This window comes from Ammospiza caudacuta, chromosome 14, assembly GCF_027887145.1.
Source record: "Ammospiza caudacuta isolate bAmmCau1 chromosome 14, bAmmCau1.pri, whole genome shotgun sequence".
Classification (NCBI taxonomy): Eukaryota; Metazoa; Chordata; class Aves; order Passeriformes; family Passerellidae; genus Ammospiza; species Ammospiza caudacuta.
Window position 1 is genome coordinate 12,642,659 of NC_080606.1, and position 19,294 is coordinate 12,661,952.

General features: G+C 40.9%; 1 protein-coding gene across 1 annotated transcript in view; it reads left to right on the plus strand.

Moving 5' to 3' along the window:
* The first annotated feature begins 907 nt into the window (after nucleotides 1-907).
* The window catches only part of STK26 (serine/threonine kinase 26), a 29,570-nt gene continuing 11,183 nt past the window's right edge, over nucleotides 908-19,294 (plus strand). Inside the window, exons 1-3 of the mRNA XM_058813973.1 lie at nucleotides 908-1,138; nucleotides 1,244-1,365; nucleotides 15,989-16,219. Coding sequence (XP_058669956.1) covers nucleotides 1,324-1,365; nucleotides 15,989-16,219 — 273 coding nt within the window. The 5' untranslated portion in view covers nucleotides 908-1,138; nucleotides 1,244-1,323. The remainder of the gene's footprint in view (nucleotides 1,139-1,243; nucleotides 1,366-15,988; nucleotides 16,220-19,294) is intronic.

Below are 19,294 nucleotides of genomic sequence, written 5' to 3' on the forward strand. Positions count from 1 at the left end.
TCTGCCACAGCTGCCAGGAGCATCCCTGAGACAAGACATCACTTTTGTCAAAAAAGCAAGTAAACCCCATTAAATATTCCCTTGGTTATTTGTACCCTGTGTCTCTGGGGTGCAGGAGCCAGCGTTACAGGGGTGATGGGGTGTTGGGGACAGTGGGGCCAAGGAGCAGTGCTGTGACTGTGCAGGAGGGACCCCAGGGCAGCACCCGAGGGGTCGGCACTGCCGCTGGTGAGGCTGCACCTTCAGTGCTGTGTCCAGTTCTGGGCCCCTTAGCTCAGGAAGGACATTGAGGTGCTGGACCGGGTCCAGAGAAGGACAACAGAAGTGGGTGAAACCCCTGGAACAGCACAGGTCCGATGGGAGCTCTCGAGGGAGCTGGGGGTGTTTGGACGCATAGGGAGGACCTGACTGCTCTGCACAACGCCCCGACATGGGCTTTAGCCAGGCAGGGGTCGGGCTCATCTCCCGGAGAACCACGACAGGACAAGGGGATCAGATCTTAGCTGTGCCAGGGGAGGTTTAGGTTGGACATTAGAGAGAATTTCTTCACAGAAAGGGTGATTAGACATTGGAACAGGCAGCCCGGGGAGGTGGTGGAGTCACCGTTCCTGGAGGTGTTTAAGGAAAGGCTGAACGTGGCACTCGGTGCCATGGTCTGGCTGACAAAGTGGTGCTGGGCCCTCGGTTGGACTCGATGACCTCAGAGGTCTTTTCCAATCTATTTGTCGGTCACTCTGTGACAGCGCGGGCGGCCGCACTCCCCAGCCCGGGGCGCGCTGACGCCGAGGGGTCCCCGCGCCCTCCCTCCGTCCGCCGTGCCCCGGTGCCGGCCCGCCCGGGGAGGCGGGCGCCGTGACGCCAGGGCCGTGCGGCGGCTCCGCCCCGCGAGGCCGGAGCCGAGACGGAAGCAGCCGCCGCACAGCAGCCGCCGCCTGCAGCCGGAGCCCGACATGGCGCTCTGAGCCAGCCCCGGCCGCGCCGAGAGCCGCCACCCCGGGGGGCCCCGAGCAGCCGCCCCCGCGCCGGGTCCGGGGAGCGGGGCATGGGCAGGGCCGCTGCGGGGAGCCCGGCGGGCAGGGGACAGCGGCGCTAGCGACCCCCGCCCGCCCTTCGCGCAGCGCAGCCCCGCGGCCGCGAGGTGAGGAGCCGGCGGCGGGCGGGGGCCGGCGGGCAGGGCGGGGAGGGAAGGAGGGAGCGCGGCCCGCGCTGAAGCCGCCGCCTCCCCGCCGCTTTGTCCTTCCAGGCCCCGCCGCCGCCGCCCAGGAGAAAGAGGCCGAGATCGGGGAGCAGCGGGCGGCGCCCGCCCGGCCGCCGCAGCCCGCCATGGCCCACTCGCCCGTGGCGGTGCAAGTGCCCGGCATGCAGGTGAGCTCCGCACCGGGCCCAAAATGGAGGCGTCGGGCCCGGCCCCGGCTCCGGAAGCGGCGCTTGCGGCCCGCACCGGGCGGAGCCGCCGCCGGGGCGCGGGGGGCCGCGGGTGGGCGAAGCCGAGCGGGGCCGCGGGGAGGCCGCGTTGGCCTGGGGGGAGGCCGGGCCGGCCGCCGAGCCGGGGAGCGAGGAAGGCAGGGAGGGAACCTGCTCCGAGCTAACGGGAGGCTGCGGGGGCCGCGTACCTGCGCCCCGGCGGAGGAGAAGGGATTGCTCTCCCTCCCTGCCTCCCTTTGTTCAGGGGTGGCCGCGCCGCATCCAGGAGCACGTAAGAGCCTCTAAAACTGATTAAAGGCGAAGTGAAGTTAATCGCAGGGTGTGTGGGTGCGCTGTAAATGACATACTAGGCGCTCTGGCAGGCCGACCTGCTGCAGGACTTCCCCAGCAGCCTGGCGCTGGGCCTGTAGTGCAGCTTCCCGGAGGACCCTGGCGTTCATGGAAAGGTGGTATCTGTCAGGTCTGGTGGGGACAGAGCTCCGGGGAACACAGTCTGTCAGAAACCTGCACCTCTCCTCTCCTGGGAATGAGGCCTAGTGTCGTTTCTGTATGTTTGTGTTACCTGCTTAGAAAACCAACAAATTGGTATGTTACTGACTTTCATCAGAACGGTAGAATACCTATGACTCTTTTACTCCATTGGATAATCTGATACAAATTTAGCCAGAGATCTTTATCAATGTAAAGATCAGCTCATTTCAGTGCTGATTTTTGCTTGTCAGACCCTGGCTGCCCAGTCAGTGTTTTGAGCATTCTCTTAACTTCTGGGGTAGTCGTACCTGTACAACATCAGAGGTTTTTTTCACTTCAAATAATACAGAAACATTTATGATACATCTCTGTGTATGTGAGAGATACAGTAGAGTTCAGAAGGCTTCAGAACAAAAAATTAATATATCTCTTGGTCAGGTAACTTTATGACTAAAAAGTGTAGAGTTGATGTATGGTGTTTGTATATTTATGCCAGTTACTATGGTTTACCAGTGCTATGGTTTAGTTTACCTTTCTCCTTTCTAATAGTTTCTAGGCTTTCTGAAATCTGTTAAATTATGGTTATTCACTTTCTGTTTCTATAAGAGGACACAAGCCACATCTTCTCAGCCTACTTGTTCCATTGTGTCAGAATAACTGTTGCATTAGAACATCCTGAAGAAATTTTGTGATAAAAGATTTAAAGGCTTTAGTATGAGCTTCTTTAATTACAGCCTCTGGGCTTTCTATTTGGGAAACTTCCGTTTCAACATTCTAGTTTGTCAATTTCCTATTTTTATATCTGCTTAATGTATTGCTGTCCTATTTTCCAACTGTAACTGCCAACACAAAAGGACCTTGAATTTATTTAAGGTTCTGTTTTTTCATTGTTATACCAATAAACTTTGTCCTAATAGCATCCTTATCCCCACTAGTATTGTTATTAGTGTTACCCACAGCCCTTAACATATATCAGTATGTTAAAAACATTTTTTAGACTATGAGATAAATCCAGATGCATAGAATTAAACCACATTTTTTTCCTTGGTGTTTTTTTTAATGAAGATTATTACACAAGTCCTGAAACCCTCAGAATACAAAAAAATAGACTGGTGTGATGTTAGTCTGCTCATCCTTCTTCTAGAAGAGTCATAATACAGAGTGTTTTAATTTAAAAAAATAAACTAAAACCAACACAACAACTGCATGGCAGCCTGAGGTAGAAGAGTTGTTTCCTTTGCGGTTTTTTAACCTATCTGGACTGTTCATGCAGGATCATCTGAGTGATGGTAAAATTGTGCCTGCTTCTGCTCAGTGTTAAAGTAAATGTGTGGTGATTGATTGAAGAAGGAATAAACAGGTTCCTCTGTGATGCAAGATATAATAGTTATGTTTAAACTATCACCGTGGGAAAGTGTAATGTCAAACCTCTTGTTTTGTAATCTGTTGAGGAAAGGTTTTATTGAATATAACAGTTGGAAACTGAATTTGTCAGAGAATGTCACAAGCTTGAAGTTTTCAGCTTTATTGTCATCTTATGCTTTTCCTTACATTTAATGATACAAAAACTATCAAGAAAAATCCAGAAATAAACATGTTATGTAATTCACATACTCCAAAAACAAGGCTGAGGACAGTTTATCACCAAAGTATATCAGAAGCTTTTTTGACTCTCTAAAGATTTTTTCATCTTATGAAGAGTCACGTCCCCTTTAAAAACACCTCAAACATGGAAAATTACAGAAAATCTCACAGAGTTATTTTGGTGGACTTGGAGTCTGACTTTAGTCCCCTGGCAGCAATGGCAGACCCAGAGGTGGTATTATCTGCTGCCCTTATGAGTAGTTACAGAGCCATTTGTTTATGTAGTGGTTGCATTCTTTTAACCTGTCTTGTGTCCCTTACAAACCCAAATTTTATACCTAACAATTCTTGCCTCTGCAAACAACTTCCTAAACACATCCAGTTTCCTTGCTCCTTTGGAAAGGCTCACTTGATGCAGTTGTACAGAGTTAACTCAGCCAGCTGCCAAACTTCTGAGCCCATTCAGTAAAACTCAAGTACTCAGTGTGTGTATAACATGAGTGGTCTGAAGCTGAACATGATACCCAAATTATGGCATTTACACAGAATCCAAGATGAGATGGAAAATGGAAAGGATGGTGAGCACAGTTAAGGTGTCCTGGTTACAGGAAGCACAGTTTGCAGTGAGCTTGATTGTCAGGTTTGAGGTTTTATTCAGTAATGTCACAGTAACTTTGTTCCTTGGGATAAAAATATTCAAACTAGTTCTTAGTCAGGAATGCTTTGAGATCTCAAAGTGAGAAACCTGTTCACCAGCACTGTCTTCAAGGAATCCAGTTGAACTCCTACAGAACATTTGTGGATACAGCTTGAAGGAGACATTTTGCCTGTCTTTGCCAGCCCAGGTGCTGAAAGCAGCTGGAGTGAAGAAGGTGTTGGATCCTTTATTATTAGTCCTAAGTGCTCTGGTATTGCCCAGCAGACAGAGTACACAGTTAGAGTTGTTTGTTTCCAGTGATGGGAACATTTCAAGGGTGTCATTTGAGATTGATGTGTTTCTGATGAACTTATGTTCTTGGCAGCATCTCACACAATGCTCCAAAACCCTTCACAAATAAAAGAGGTTGGAATCTGTTCACTTGCAAGTGACTAACAATTAACCTTTCTAAGGTGAACAGGGAGGCTACTTTTCAATATGTCAGCATTTAAATTTTCTAAAGTAGTCTGTAAATTTGCTGGAGCATCACTCCAGTAATAAATGCTTTTTTTAGCTGGTGGAGTTTTAATGTATAAACTTACCATTTTCCTATTCTAATTTATCTGTGAAATAGTAGTTTATTAAGTGATGGAAATATTGATTATTCTCATTTATATTTTTTGTTAGTATCTATGTCTTTGGAACCTGGTTTGGGGCTTTATGTCCCATTATCTCTGCTATCCTATTCATCTAAACATTTTCTGTTTCCTTTCTCCTGGCTTTGATATCTCCTGATGCTGTATGACAGTAGTTTTGAGCACAGCCAGAAAGGTTGTTTAGAGGTGCTCTCCATCTGGTTTTGTTGGCATTCAGGCTGTCTTGCAATAAAGAACCTAACTTCCTCTAAAAGTGTAGCAGCCAGGAGCATGTGACCTGTCAGGCAGTGTACTCTGATTCACAACTGAAGGATTGCTTGATTAAGTGAAATCTGGGATGTCAAGGTGAGCTTTGCTCTCTGTGCTGCCAGTTAACAGAGCTGCTCACTGAAGGGCTGAGAGCAGCTGGAGAGCCCCTCCCTGCAGGCTGCTCAGGGCAGATCACCAAATGCCTGCTTGGGTGAGTAGAGAAAGATGAGAGGTAGTGTTTAATTTTGTAAGTGGTCTTTTTCGTAGCCCTAGAAAAAAACCCACATTTTCTCTTAACTTAGTGCACATCTAGAAATGTGTAGTACCTAAAGCTAGTCTGGAAGTGTGTTAGATTTCTAGTAAACCTTATGCACTGAAGGTGAAAGGATATGGCTTCTCAAGAGTAACCAGTCTGTTATTGTAAAATACTTCAATGTTTAGAAAGTGCATGTTGGAGAAACTTAAACCTTCAAAGAAAGATGCATTCAAAGTTCTTTTAATTTATTCCTCCTAGGAACTGAGCTGTATCCAGATGCTTCTACAGCAAATTTGAAAAGGCTTTTAACTTTTACTATTTAGAAACGTGTCTTAAGGGAAACTGGAAAGTCTAGCACTTGTTGGACACCAGGAGACTTCCACAGTGCCTAGAAAACTGATGTCTTATGATTAAGTTGATGTGGACTGTGTTGTTTTTTCCAGTTTCAGTTCCTTGATTGCTGCTTTGAGCTGTGGTGCAGGTAGGCTGCAGGAAGACAGTACTTTAAGCCTTATGGAGAACAAGCCTCTTTTCTGCTTGAAGCACAAAATATTTGTGGAATTCAGCACTGTAGTTGTTCCTTTCCTGGTTCTGCAGGGCCTACAAGCTCTATTGTATCTAAGAGCAGATTCATGAATCAGCTCAGGCTGTATTAGCTGAACTTGTTTCTTCCCTCTTATGCCTTGTGGTAATGTCCTAACATCTGGTGGCAAGAAAAGTATGGCTCAGTTATCCTTGTAATGTCTTACTGGTGTCAAAGGAGGAGAGTAGACAGAGCTCTGAACAGTATTCAGTGCATGGGAGCTGTGCAGCTATAATCACCTGGAATTCAGCAGATGCTTTTGTCAAGGTTAAAAGAAAAAGTCCAGTCCTGTAGTAGTATTTGCTGTGCATATTTTACAGTTTTATAGACACATTGAGTGCTTTGACTTGGAATTCAGAGGCAAACCAGCAGAAGCTGCTGAGAGCACATAAACCAGCTCATCTTAATCTCTTTACTGTTCTGCACCATCATACTCTGTCAGTTTTGGGCAGAGAATAATATTCCCCCAAAGGTAAAAACATTGCATCTGAAAATAAAGTTCTAACTTTTAAAAGAATATAATTGCTATTTTATTCTGATTTTAACATTGAATATATTTACACTGGCTGTTTTTGAACTCCAGTGTCTCAGCTTTACAAGTCCTTATGAAAGCTTTGTCTTACTTTTCTCCTTTTTCTCCAGAAGTAGAATGTATAGCAAGCAATAGTTCAGTAATATATTACAATTTTTTATTTAGGTACATATTTTGAGGAGAGGAATGTTTCTTTCTATATAGAAATTCAGTGGTAGACCAGGAGGTGTCTATATGTGAATGTGCCTCTGCTGCAGCATTTGTCCTATGATACCTGTGAAATGTGCTGGTGAAGATGGACAAGAGTAGTAGCCTCAGCTTTCAGTCATCTATAAAAGTGAAAGGCTGAATTTTAAAACCAGTAGTAAAAGTAGTACTTGTTTTCTCTTTAGTGACTTCTTCAGATTTAGGAGTCGTGAAATTTGGAAAATTATAAGACGTTGTTGTGCCTTTCATTTATTCTTAGGGACTGAATTTAATAATTGACAATAGCATTCAGAAATGGGTTTTGGGAAGATGATATTGGAGATGAATGGTACAAAGTTGGTTTTGAAATGTTTATGTGATAAATATTTTTTGTCATGCTGTACTGTCTGCTTGTATGGTGTCTTCAAAGAAATAGTTGGTGAGGTATCTATTGCATCAGGAGTCAGTGTTCCAAATCCTGCTATTTCTTTCTTACAATAATTGGAAAGAAAATTCCTTCCTAATACTGCCTCACCAGCATTTATTTAAAGAACTGTCATTTGTTCTTTAAATTTAAACTTCTTGCAGCTCTTCTGGAACATGTTTGTTCTGCTGATTAGGTGAGGATCACTGAGCACACTCCTTAAATCTCCTGGGAAGGGTGCCCACCTGGTGATACTCACTGAAATCTCCTTTGCCACAGGATTGCAAGTCAAAGAGATTTGGCAAAAAGAACTGAATCAGAGAAATTAATACAGGTACTGACAAGGTAGCAGTATCTTGCTGGTCTCATTCTTCATCATACTTTGTGCATGTGTTTTTGCAGAGATGGGCTATATTGATTAGGTCCATAGCTCAGGAGAGAGCATGGCTCTGACTTAGTTCCTTCTTCATAAGGAAAACTTCAAAGAATTGCAAAAATTTGCAGGTTTTGGAAGTGTCTATCCAAGTTTGTGTTGCCGAAATCTGGCTTTGAATGGTCTTGATTGAGGCAGCATATCTGAAAAAGCTTTTTGACAAGGTCTGTCATGGTTCTGCATAAATTCTCTGTGCATCAGTGAAGGAAAAAAAGGAATGAGAAATGTGCAGAAATCTGCAGGTTTCACACTTGAGCCTTGGAAGGGAGAGTCTGAGAGCCCAGAGTGGCTTCACTGTTTACATGAACCAGAATTCAAGAACCATGTGTTCAGTCCTGGAGAATGGAGGGTTTTTTCCTGTTTCCTCCTGCTCCCCAGTCCTTTGCAGGCTTTCCTCTCAACTGGGTACTGTTATATGTTTTGAATATCTGAATAATGTTGACTGGGGGAGGATCAGAGGATGCCTATGCTTTGCTAGACGTCGAGTTGTGTATCAGTGGAAGCTTCTGTGTTGGGAGCTGAATGCAGAATAATAAAAACAGTGTACAGCTTGAAGCGACCATGAGTGTTGTAGCATGCCTAAATGTAAAACACCGAGTAAAAAGATTGAATTTCTACTGATGTAGATCAGCTAAAACATAGAGAATTATGAGGGGAGCAAAATGTTCTTGCTGTTGATCTGTCACCTAGGAAGGTGTCATCTGGCAGCTGGTCATAGCAAGAACATTTTCACATTCCTGCACAGCTTTATTCTAGCCTAGTTGGCAAGAAGAATCTGATTATTTTTTTTTTCTCCAGGGTGTTTCTTTTCCTCCCCTCCCCCTTCCCCTTGCCTTTTATGTAATGAGATGCTTTGCCATGCTATGAATGAGCTGCAAAGTAATTGAAAAAGGAGTTTCATGAAACGGGCAGGTTGGTTCTGGCAGCAGAGGTTTCTTTCTTTGCAGCTCATTTTGGAGTTGTATTTCTGGTTTTTCTTTGTGTGCTTTTTGTAGCTTCAGGTCCAGTATCATTGATATGATCAAGGGCCAATGTTCAAGAAGAAAGTACAGCTTTCAAGCTTGTGGTCCTCTAGCCTTAGGGGAGAGGACAGAAGCTGTAGGATTCTGGTAGAATGCTGTTTGCCTTCCTTTCTCCAAATGGTCCCCCCCAAATTAGAGGAAGGGTGATACCCTGTAAGTATGGGGTCCCACTTAGGGTGCATTGCAGGCAGTCACTGTGCCTGGAGCCTTATCTGTGGTAACTAAACTTGTGGCCTGCTCTTCAACCCACCCACACTGTGGTTTGGAGCCATCCTTTTTCAACTAGCATGTTTGTGCCTCACTTTAATTTTGTTTGGCCTGAAAATAAGTAATGACTTCTTCAGTGGAGAGATTTAGCAAAAGTACTAATGTGTGTCATACTTGAGGTCTTTCTACTACTTTTTAGTTTATGAACTGGCAAGTTAAAAACCTGGATTTTGTTGTTATTTGTGTTCTGTCTGGCTTATAGTATAATTCTAATCTTATTTACAGGAGGAAGGTCTGTGTATCAAGTCCTGATTTACACAGGAAACACTAAAATGGCTTCTAGAGTGAGAAGGCCTGTCAGATTGATGTAACAGTTGCCACTTGGCTGTATTTAAATGTTAGGAAAATGGTTGAAATGCTGTAGTGATATAGGTTATTGCTGGCAGAGTTCTGACACGGTTATTCCTTTAAATGGGTGTGGCAAAAAAAAATTGTTTGTGTACTGATAAGCAGGCTGGTGCTGAAAGGAAAGGCACACTGCTAAAAGTAGGCTGCAGCCCATAAATGGCTAGTTTTCCATATTCCTGTTAGATGTGGCCTTTGAAGTCTCTCTGCAGAGTACATTTTTCAAAGCAGTTCTTAAAATGGAGAGGTTACAAGTGTTCTTAAGCAAGGAGAAATTGCAGTAGTCCTTTATGTTCTGACTTCTGATTCAGGTTAGTTCATTGAGGTGGGCAAGTTACTCATTCAGCAGTCACTTTTCCTGCACTGTTCAACAAAGAAGATGAAACTTGTTGTGAAAGATCAGTTTGTGGAACTCTTAATAAATGCAGAACAGTTAGTTGATACACTGGGACATCAGAACCTGTTGATGTCTTGAACTGATTTCTGTCTCCATTTCAGGATGTCCATGCTTCTAGCTAGAAAACATTCAGCCACTCACATCTTTTTCAAATTGTAGTAAAGACTCAATCATGTAATTTTTGTGTCCCCCCCACCTTAATTTCTCTGATTTTTTTAATAGGCTGTGCTCCTCAGAGATGTGAACAAATTGGAGGTTATGCAGCTGTATGCAGTGGTTTGAGGACATTTAAAAAATATACTAGGTAGTTAAAAGATACTGATACATAGAATAGAAGCCAAGTGGGACTCCATTTGAACTGTAGGATATCAGTTATAGAGAAACTCACTTTCAAATTTCTCTTTGTTTCCTTTCCTCCATGCAGAGTGCTCTTTATAAATAATTGGTGTAATTTTTTTAAATTGCCTTGTGTCAAAGAGCTAATCTTTGCAACATATGGTATTAGTCTTTTTTTGTGCTTATTTATGCTTTTTCCTAACTGCTTTATGGTGTGTGAAAGAAAAGCTAAGAATAGAGGAAGTGAGTTCAGTGGTTTCCATTTCCAGCATAACGTACAATTGACGGCTCGCATCTGCCACGGCTCAGAGGTGCTTTGAATATGAAGGTAATTCTTTCCTTCAAAATCTGACAATAGGGGGATTTGAATGCTGATTTTAGAGATTTGATAGTCATGGAAATTCTCAAGCAGCTCACCTGGCTAACTTGATGAAAATAAGGCCACAAATGTTTTTGCTTGCTGTTTTTGCTTTTATATGAAGTTCCCTAGGTTCTCACTAAAAATGGCAATGAGTTCTTGGCCTTGTCAGATAAGAGAGGTGTTTCATAAAGGGTGTAACTCAGGTCAGGTCCCATTTAAGGACAGCAAAACCCAGATCTAGTTTTTATTACTCACTGAGTAGAAAAACTTGTAGATAATGTAAAATTTTGATAAAATCAAATTGTTTTGTTGTTAAAGTAATATTCTCTGCATATGTATCATACAGTTCCACTAAATATAATCAAATTCTGATATCTTAGTCTTGAACAGGACTACAGGGCAACATTAGAGTTTATTTACATGCCAAAATAGCTGAGTTTATTTACATGCCAAAAAGTGTGTATAGGTTCAAGATGAAGAAAAATAGATATCTACAGGTTCTACCCTTGTCTTGAATGTCAGCAGGTTCATTTTTTCTTATTCTTTTTAAGTAATAATGGATCTGCACTTGTGCCTTCATTAACTTCAAACTATTTAAATTTTTATGTATACACACACACATGCCTATGGCACAGTTTCTGTAACTTCCTTATGCAAGTTAAATATGAAAAAATATATAATTTATTTGAATAAATATTGTTACATATTTTAATATGCATGGGGTATAATTAGTGTGTGTGTGTATATATATATATAAAATATCTGAAATTCCATGCAGATAGTGTATGGCAAAAGATAAAGATGATTAATAATGTTGATTAAGACATTACTCTTAAGAAGTACTGTCGCCTATCAGGTTTGTCAATCTTACTCCCTCTTAATTTTATTTTTGGGGGGTCTGAACAGAATAAAAATTCAAGGGTTACTTTATTATCTGAGAGCAGGTAAATGCCTGCAAGTGGAATTGCTTGAAATTACAGTCTTTTAAACACAGGTAATTCTAATGCCTTCCAAAGATACCAGGACCTGTTAGGCTGCCATAGTAGTGGGTGCTTAAAAACATGAGTAAATACTCTATGGGCTTCTCTTACCAACCTTATATAAAATCCTCTGAACTAATTATTATATCTTTATTCAATGCATATTTGGGTAATGTAGGTGTAAGTGTAGGTGAGCTGCTCTGTAGCAGTGCTGCAATTCTAAGGGAACTTCTGTTCCAGATAAAGCCTGGGAGACACTTGGAAGTCCTCATAGTATAACAGCATTTCTTGTTCAGGTTTTAGAAATACTGTTAAGACAAGAGGATATATGTTCTCACACTGACAGACTGCTTAGAAGAAATCTCACAGGACTGTTGAAATTGTTGCTTTAGGAGTCCTAGAGGATGTTGGATGCTTGATTTTGTTAGAATCAAGGTGTTAGTTCAGTCTCTGTCTGAGATTCTTTGAAGTTTTGTTTTTTTCATTCATTCAGTACCTTTGAATGAAATTCATCAATGAGCATTTTCAGAAGACCTGTTTCTGTAAAAGAGCTGTCCTGAACTGACAGATCTGGACACAGCCTGACATACTGTTTCTTCTAATTTGGTCTATGTCATTAGATTTCTCTATAATCTTGGAAGTTTCATATTCAGTATGTTTTAACCTTGTTTTAAAGGAAAAATTCAGAATTTGAAGAACAGGTACATGAGAGGGTCAGAGGTGAAAAGGTGAGTCAGCAAGTCAGTCTTGTAGCAGAACACAGCCAGGACATTGCTTCAGAAACATGTGTTTATTGGAATCAAAGGAAAGAGGTTATATAAGCCAGATTGGCAGAATGCTTGACACAACAACTGGCAAAAATTATGTTTAAAAAAAAGTATGCTGGCAAAAATGATGCTATAGTGTTTTTTATTTGGGGCTTTTGAGCAGGTGGTCAGAGTGGATGACATCCTGAGGTCCTTTTGGAGCCAGATTGTGTGACTTTGTGTGCACATACAGATGTGTATAAACACACACAGTGATGGTGCAAGGTTGAATAAGAGAGGAGGAGAGATTTCCTGAAGGCCCCAGGCTGTGTGCTGAGCTGGGCTGCTGGAGTGGTGCTCTTGGAAGGGGTGCAGAGACGGCTTGTGGTGTCACGCTCGTGCTGCTGCTTTAGTCACTGCAGCGGGCAAGGGGATGTGCCTGTGCTTGTCAGACTTGCTGCTGCTTTTGTCTGGGCTTAGGGAGGGAAAGAGCAAGGCATTCCCCGCCTGATTTGTCCACTTATAGGTATTCTCTTTGGAGAGGTGATGATGGAATCCATGTAGTGTTTATTGTGTTGTTACCATCTGCTGCCCAGCAGACATGGCTTCCCATGGAAACCAGTATATATTTTAAAAAAAGAATACTGGTTATTCATGCAGGCATGTTTCAAAGCTTTTTGCCATTTCAGTGATAAATCTGTGAAAAAACAAGGAGTAACAATGGGTGATTTTGCTCAGTAGCATAAATAGTGTTAAAAATCGTAATTTCTACCATATTAGAAGTTTAGCTGGCAGCTGTGTTGCAGAAATTTACTGCTATTTATTGTATGTATACACCCATATACACTTCTATTTATATAAAATATATCTCCATCCTTTTCTATACATTTGTTTATGTAGCAGTCTTTTAAAGTTTTGTTTTGTTTTCGTTAGTTACAGGAAAACATTCCTGTAGAACAGTAGGCTTAAAGTCAAGGAAATTAAGAATGGTAAAAGCAAATCTGTTTCAAAATGCAGTCTTTGTTCTCAGGCCATGTTTTAAGTTATGTAGTGTTACAAGTTTGAAGTCTTTCCAAAGGACATTATCTCAATATTAGCTGTAGCTGGTCGGAAATATTTGTCCTTATCCTGGAGTGTCCTACAGTCCCTTGTCAGCCTCGGTGAGTAACAGAAGCTGTAAAGCTGACTTTGCTTGCTGTGAGAGGATTTTCTGAGAATAGAAAGATGTGACTGTTTCCTCAAGTAGTCCTGCACGGTTTGTTCTCCTCTGATGCCCCTCTGTTCCACCTCCTCCTCCCAGGGATTTGTACATGGAGTTCTGCAGCACTGGGAAGTCCAGCCATGACTGATCTCCCTGTACTCCAGCACTCACACATAATGGCAGCAGGAGTTGTTGGAAGATAAAATAGCCTTTAAAGCTCTGATTCACCTGAAGTAGCTTGGGGGAGGGAATTTGTAGGCCTGGTTTGTTCTGTTGATGGTGGTTAAGTAGGTGTATAGGATGGACTGATGTCTTTTCTACTGAGGAGCCCAGAGGAGTTTTCTGCTTAACATTTCTCCCCCAGCAAAATCCAAGTGTTGCCCTTTGAGGTGGTCAGACATTTATGAAGGGCTGGATTAGCTGAGCATGTCTGTTATTAAATTGCTTTTCTTTTATCTGACTGGAAGTGCTTAGCAGGTTTAATTTCAAATTAGTATGAATGACTCCTGAAATCCCAGATTCCAAGTATGTCTTAAATTGAAGCTAGGTCTTGTGAAGATGAGTATTTAAGCATCAATAAAAAGTTTTTCCAGTCATCTCTCTTGTTTCTTGGAAGTGTGTGTCTTTGTTTATTGTAAATTGAGAGCTATCAGTTGATTATTCCATATTGTAACTAATGCAGTTGAGAAATTATTCCTGTCTAGAGGACAGTTTGGCATCTTACCTGGCAGTAGGGAAAGGCTGGGTGGCAGTCACTGCTGCTTTTGCATGCCTGTCCCTACAATCATTTTTTAGAGCACGCCTGAAAATAGATTTTAAATTCAGATATTTTTAAAATTTTTTTTTTTTACTCTTAGCGATGAAATGATGGCAGGACTGGTGCAGCAGTGCGCAGCAACGTGTCTGTCTTCTGACAGTCTCAAGATTTACTTCTCTTCTGTCACCATTTTAACTAAAAGCTTTATGAGCACCTGAAGCCTTCAGTCATTTTCTTTCCTAGTATAACAGAATTAGTTCCTCCAGGTTTCAGACCAAATAGGTTCTTCTTTTTTTTTTTTTCTTTTCATTTGCTTTGATTGTGTATTTGTTCATCTTTTAGGTCTTTCACTGTCTCTATCAACAGAAGAAAATACAATTTTTTTTGTTTAACTATTTCTAAGAATTGTTTTTAATGGAGTAGAGTAGCAATGAGTTCATTATAGACAAAAGAGAAATTCCTCATTCCACAGTTGTAATGTGCTGCTCAGGAGCAGCAGTGTGTCTTGTCTGTTTGCAAAATCTTACCTCCCCAGATCAGTATGAATCTGCTGTACTAATTTATCTTCCTTCCTCTTGTGATAATAGAAATAACAGCCTGGTATATATGAGCAGTGAACTGATTCAGCTGAAAATAAACCTGGAAAATCATATGGTTAACTCTTAGCTAAATCTGTTTCCAGATTCATTTCACCATATTGTGGAATCTATTCTGGTTCTGGTCAAAGGGAAGAAGCAGCAGTAAGGGCCCAGATGTAAGAAAATGGAACTGTCCCTTTTGGACTAGCTTAAAGTACTAATGCATTTTTTTTCCAGTAAAATTTTTCTCAGGAATTTGCAAGAACACCAATGTAATTTTCTGGAGTTTCATGTTGATACTTGAGTATTTGGTTTAGGTTAAATATCTGCTTTTGCCAAACCTGCCACTTCTTCGGTGGTTCTGACTTTTGGAATGTGAGAGAGGTGCAGCAGAGCAAAGCATTTCTTTCATATTTTCAGAACTTCTTACTGAGTTAGAGGGCTTTTTTCAGGCAGGGATGTTTCTTTATTCAACACTGATTTGTGCAGTCAGTTGCCCAGTTCTGATAGCAGTAAGGTGTTTAATTCTGTTGCTCTGCAAAGCATGGGCTGTTCTGTTCTTTTGGTGTGTCTGACCTCTTCAAAACATTTCTCTGTAAACTTTTGTACTCTGATCACAAGTTCTGTGTTGTTAAACTGTGGAATGTGTCATCCATGTCCTTCAAAAGCCAGTGCTCTGATGTTGGGATATGCAAAGTTCTCTAAGCTACATAGCATGCTTTATCTTGAAGGGAAAATGAGAATTTGCTTCCTTTTTGTTGCCCTCCCAACTACTTGGCTACTAAGAAATTTACTTACTTGTCTACTAAAAAATCTACTTGACTACTAAGAAATGTAAAATATTTTTATAAGAACCAGTCTGGTGATTTTAAGAGTAGTTGGTCAGCAGAGATTCCAAACCAGCAGTGTCCTCAGCAGTGCTCTGCTCCCCTCTCTAAGGCACGTGTGGTGAGATACCTGACAGTTCTGAGCAGTGCCACAGGTCCAGCACTCCGTGACAGCTTCTCATTCCTTGCTGAGCTCCTCTGTCCGTTTGGCTCATCTTTCTGTCAGCCCTTTTAACTGCCCCAAAGACACCTGGTCTCACCTGATCTCAGGCTCTGGCAGTTGTGCCATCCTCTCCTGGGCACCCCTCGCTGTGTTCCATGACAGGGAGCTGTGCCTGCCCCAGGCTCGTGGCCAGGTGGGAAGCCCATGATGGTGGTGGTGGTCCTGTGCCAGTAATTGCATTTCCCAGCCTTCTGAATTCCTGCACAGACAGGATTAATGTTAAGAACAGCTCTGTTCTTTAAAGGGTGGTTATGTGAGGAAGTGAAATGACGTTTGTACCTGACTCCCTCCCTGGTAAGGCTCACTTACCTTTGACAGAATTGCATAATGTATGTTCTGTAACTAATAGCTGAATTGGGAGTTAGTGTGTAGGAAATAAATTAACCTGATGCAACCCTTCTGGTGGTGATGAATCTGGATGATGTGCTTCTTGGGGAGTAATGAGGCCTAATAACTTGGAAGTAAATTAGGCAATTCATGTGTCTTTTTTCCCTTTTTTTTCCTATTTCTAGAACCACAGAGCAGACCCAGAAGAACTCTTCACAAAATTGGAACGCATTGGGAAGGGCTCCTTTGGTGAGGTCTTCAAAGGAATTGATAACCGGACACAGCAAGTGGTTGCCATAAAAATCATAGACCTTGAGGAAGCAGAAGATGAAATAGAAGATATACAGCAAGAGATAACTGTTTTAAGTCAGTGTGATAGTCCTTATGTAACAAAATACTATGGATCATATTTAAAGGTAATGTATAATATTGCGCAGAAAATGCTGCTACGAAAATCATGTAAAATTAAGGAAGATTTATTATGCCAACTTGGCATTTTTAGTAGGTTTTTATTTTTCTTTGAACAGAGTTTTTCACTTCATTTTTCTCTTTTTGCTGTTTGCTCTTCAGGCCTGGGATTTGCACAAAATGGCTAAAGAATGAACAGAGTTGATAAAGGATTCTTTTTGCCATTGCTTTTGGGCCTTGGTTTTCTCTCCTCCCTCCACAATCCCCTAGCACAGTTTTGTGGCCTTTCTGAGCAAAAGAAATACACCTTCATACTTACAGAAGCAAAAGCTGTTCCTGTGTGGAAAGAAACCCTGTATCATGTAAAATGTGTTGGCAGTTATGCAGCTTAGCAGGCCTGAGACAAAGTAACACTGACATCAGCAGTTATGTAACCACTGTGTGAAATATTATCTAAGGCATAATTTAACAAACAAGCAAAATAAAACCTACAGAAAACCAAAATGTTGAGTAAAACTTTTCACCTTAAGTACTGCTTAAATGTTTTGCACTGCTGAAATATTTTAAGTGACTTTTAAAAAATCCCTGAAAACATTTAATGAAAGCTAAAGTTTTAGTGATAGTTCAAATATATTAAGTATCTGGGAGGGGTTATTTGCTTGTGTTTGGTTTTTTTGTTGGTTTTGGTTTGTTTGCTTCACTTTGGGAGGTTTTTCTGGTTGGTTCTGTTTTTTGGTGCTTGGTCTCCCTCTCAGCATTTCTGCTTTCTTAAGGTGTAGTGGGGTTTTGTACATTTTAGAGACAGATTTCTGATAAGCATTCTCTGTCTCACACTTGTATTTGAAGAATTTTAGTAATATTCTTTGTATATTTTGCTTTTTTCCATTTAAATTGCAAAAATATTCAATCTTTTATATTTTAATACTAAGTGGGCAAGTTATTTTTCCAATATTTCCAGTATATTTAGTATACTCCAAATACTTACTTTTCATTTTGGCTAATGCAAGACAGCTGTAGTAGCTTTGCTGTTTACTGTGTTTTCTTCACACCTGACTACACATACAAATTGCCATTGATAACCCATTTTTGCTAATCTTTATTGGGCTCAGTTGGTGGGATTTTTGTTGTGTTTGTGAATAAGTAATAAAGGTCTGAGAAGTGGGATTTACTTTCTACCATCACAGCATATTAGAACAAGCAGGTTCATCTCGAGATAACTTTGAGTTCATCTAGTAAGGTTCCCCTGCAGCAGTGTACAAATGGTGCTGCAGATCCAGACATGATCAGTCTTTTTTACAGTCCTTTATTTTCTGTGATGAGCTAAGCCCTAAATTCTATTCTCCTGCATATCCATCATTTCAGCTTTGTGCTGTAAAAGCCCAGTTGTTTGCCCTGAAGTACAAACAGGTCAAAGTAAGTCATGGAAAGTGTTCTTACTTGTCAGTGGTTTTGCTTGGAAAAGTGTTTTGTGAAATCTCAGAACTGAACAGTGATTTCAGCAGCTATGAATGGAGGAATTAAACTTTGGGTGGGGATTTATTTTGTTTGTTCTTTGTTTTCTCAGAGGTGGGGGGTGGAAAAAGCTTTATAAGTTATGGATTGGATAGGGAAAGAAAATAGTCTTATCACTATTTACAGCAATATAGATGTGGAAAGTAAAGTCTAGCTATTCTGTCAGTGCTATTCAGCTATTAAATTCTGCTTAGGTTTTTATTTAAAAAAATTCTTGGCAAATGTAGGATCATGTTAATGCAGCAGTACTCTCCTAACCACTCTGTAAGTTCTTTCCATTTCTGTTCTAAATGGATACATTCTGAAAGATTAATGCTGATCTTTTGTTTACTTTTCACACTTGGAAAGTTTTGGGGGAAGGAAAATTTCTGTGCATGGAGTTTGGGGAGGTGTTTGTGGACTTTGGTTACTTTCTCATTCCTTTAAGAAATTCCTCTTGGAAAAAAAATCCAACAAAACAACAACAACAAAAAGTAAAAAATTGTTCACAGGAATGTTTTGCATCCCAGAGTAGCATGAGAGGTAGTTCTGCTGCTTGCTATTCCCCACATAAAATGAATAAAATGTCCACAAATAAATTAATACCTTTAATTCTGTAATTAAAAATAAATAAAGCAACTTTTTAAGTAGTATCTTCTATCTAAATTGTTCTTAGACTAGGTTGCTAGTTCAAGATCTTTCAGCTTGAGATTCCTCAGGGGAAAGAGGGTATTGGCTTTGTTCAGTGTGCAAAGAATCTTTTATTCTGCCTTTTCATTTTAGTAATAGGTATTTTGAGAGTTTCTCTTTAAAACAATGAAATGGGTACAGTTGGTACCAAAAGACTGTATAATTAAAGGTTAAAGAATACTGAGGTTAAATTCTGAAAAATAAGACATTTTTTACAAAGCCAAGTCCTAGACTGCAGAGATCAGACACAGTTTGCCATGGATATAAGTAATGTGAAGCTCACATTCATAATGGTCCCAATATGTTTATTCCTGGATACTTCAATTTATTTATAAATATCACTGAAAAATTCCTAGAAATATTTTTTAAGATAATGGTTAAAAAGAGCATAAAGTAAATAGAAGGTATTTCAAAATTGAAGATAGGTTACTTTTTCTTTGGCATCTACAGGCAAACAAAACAGTTGAGCCAGTGTGCTATGTTTCAGATCATGCTTTATGAACTAGAAATAGTTTACTAAAGTGTTCTAGTAAACTAGAAATAGTTTACTAAATCATACATGTAGCTCTCTCTGAAGCTGTAGAAATGCCATTAGAAGTGTTTGCAGTTTTACACTGTTCAAAGAGTCTTAGTATTTTCCTGACTAAATACTAAAGCAAACCCTCAGTGCAAAAGCATTCAGGTTGCCTACAGCACCTACTGATATTTCTCTAGTTCGGTAATCTAGATCTGTCTTAAATGTTTAAATTTTATGGTTTCTATTTTGAAGAAGTCATCACTGAGACCATGTGTTGATTTCAGGTTTATCATGTAAGCCACAGGTCATCCACTTGAACTGTAATGGAACATCTTCTGTTGTAACTTACTCTTTTTTAACCAATTCTAACTAAACTTCGAGTAAG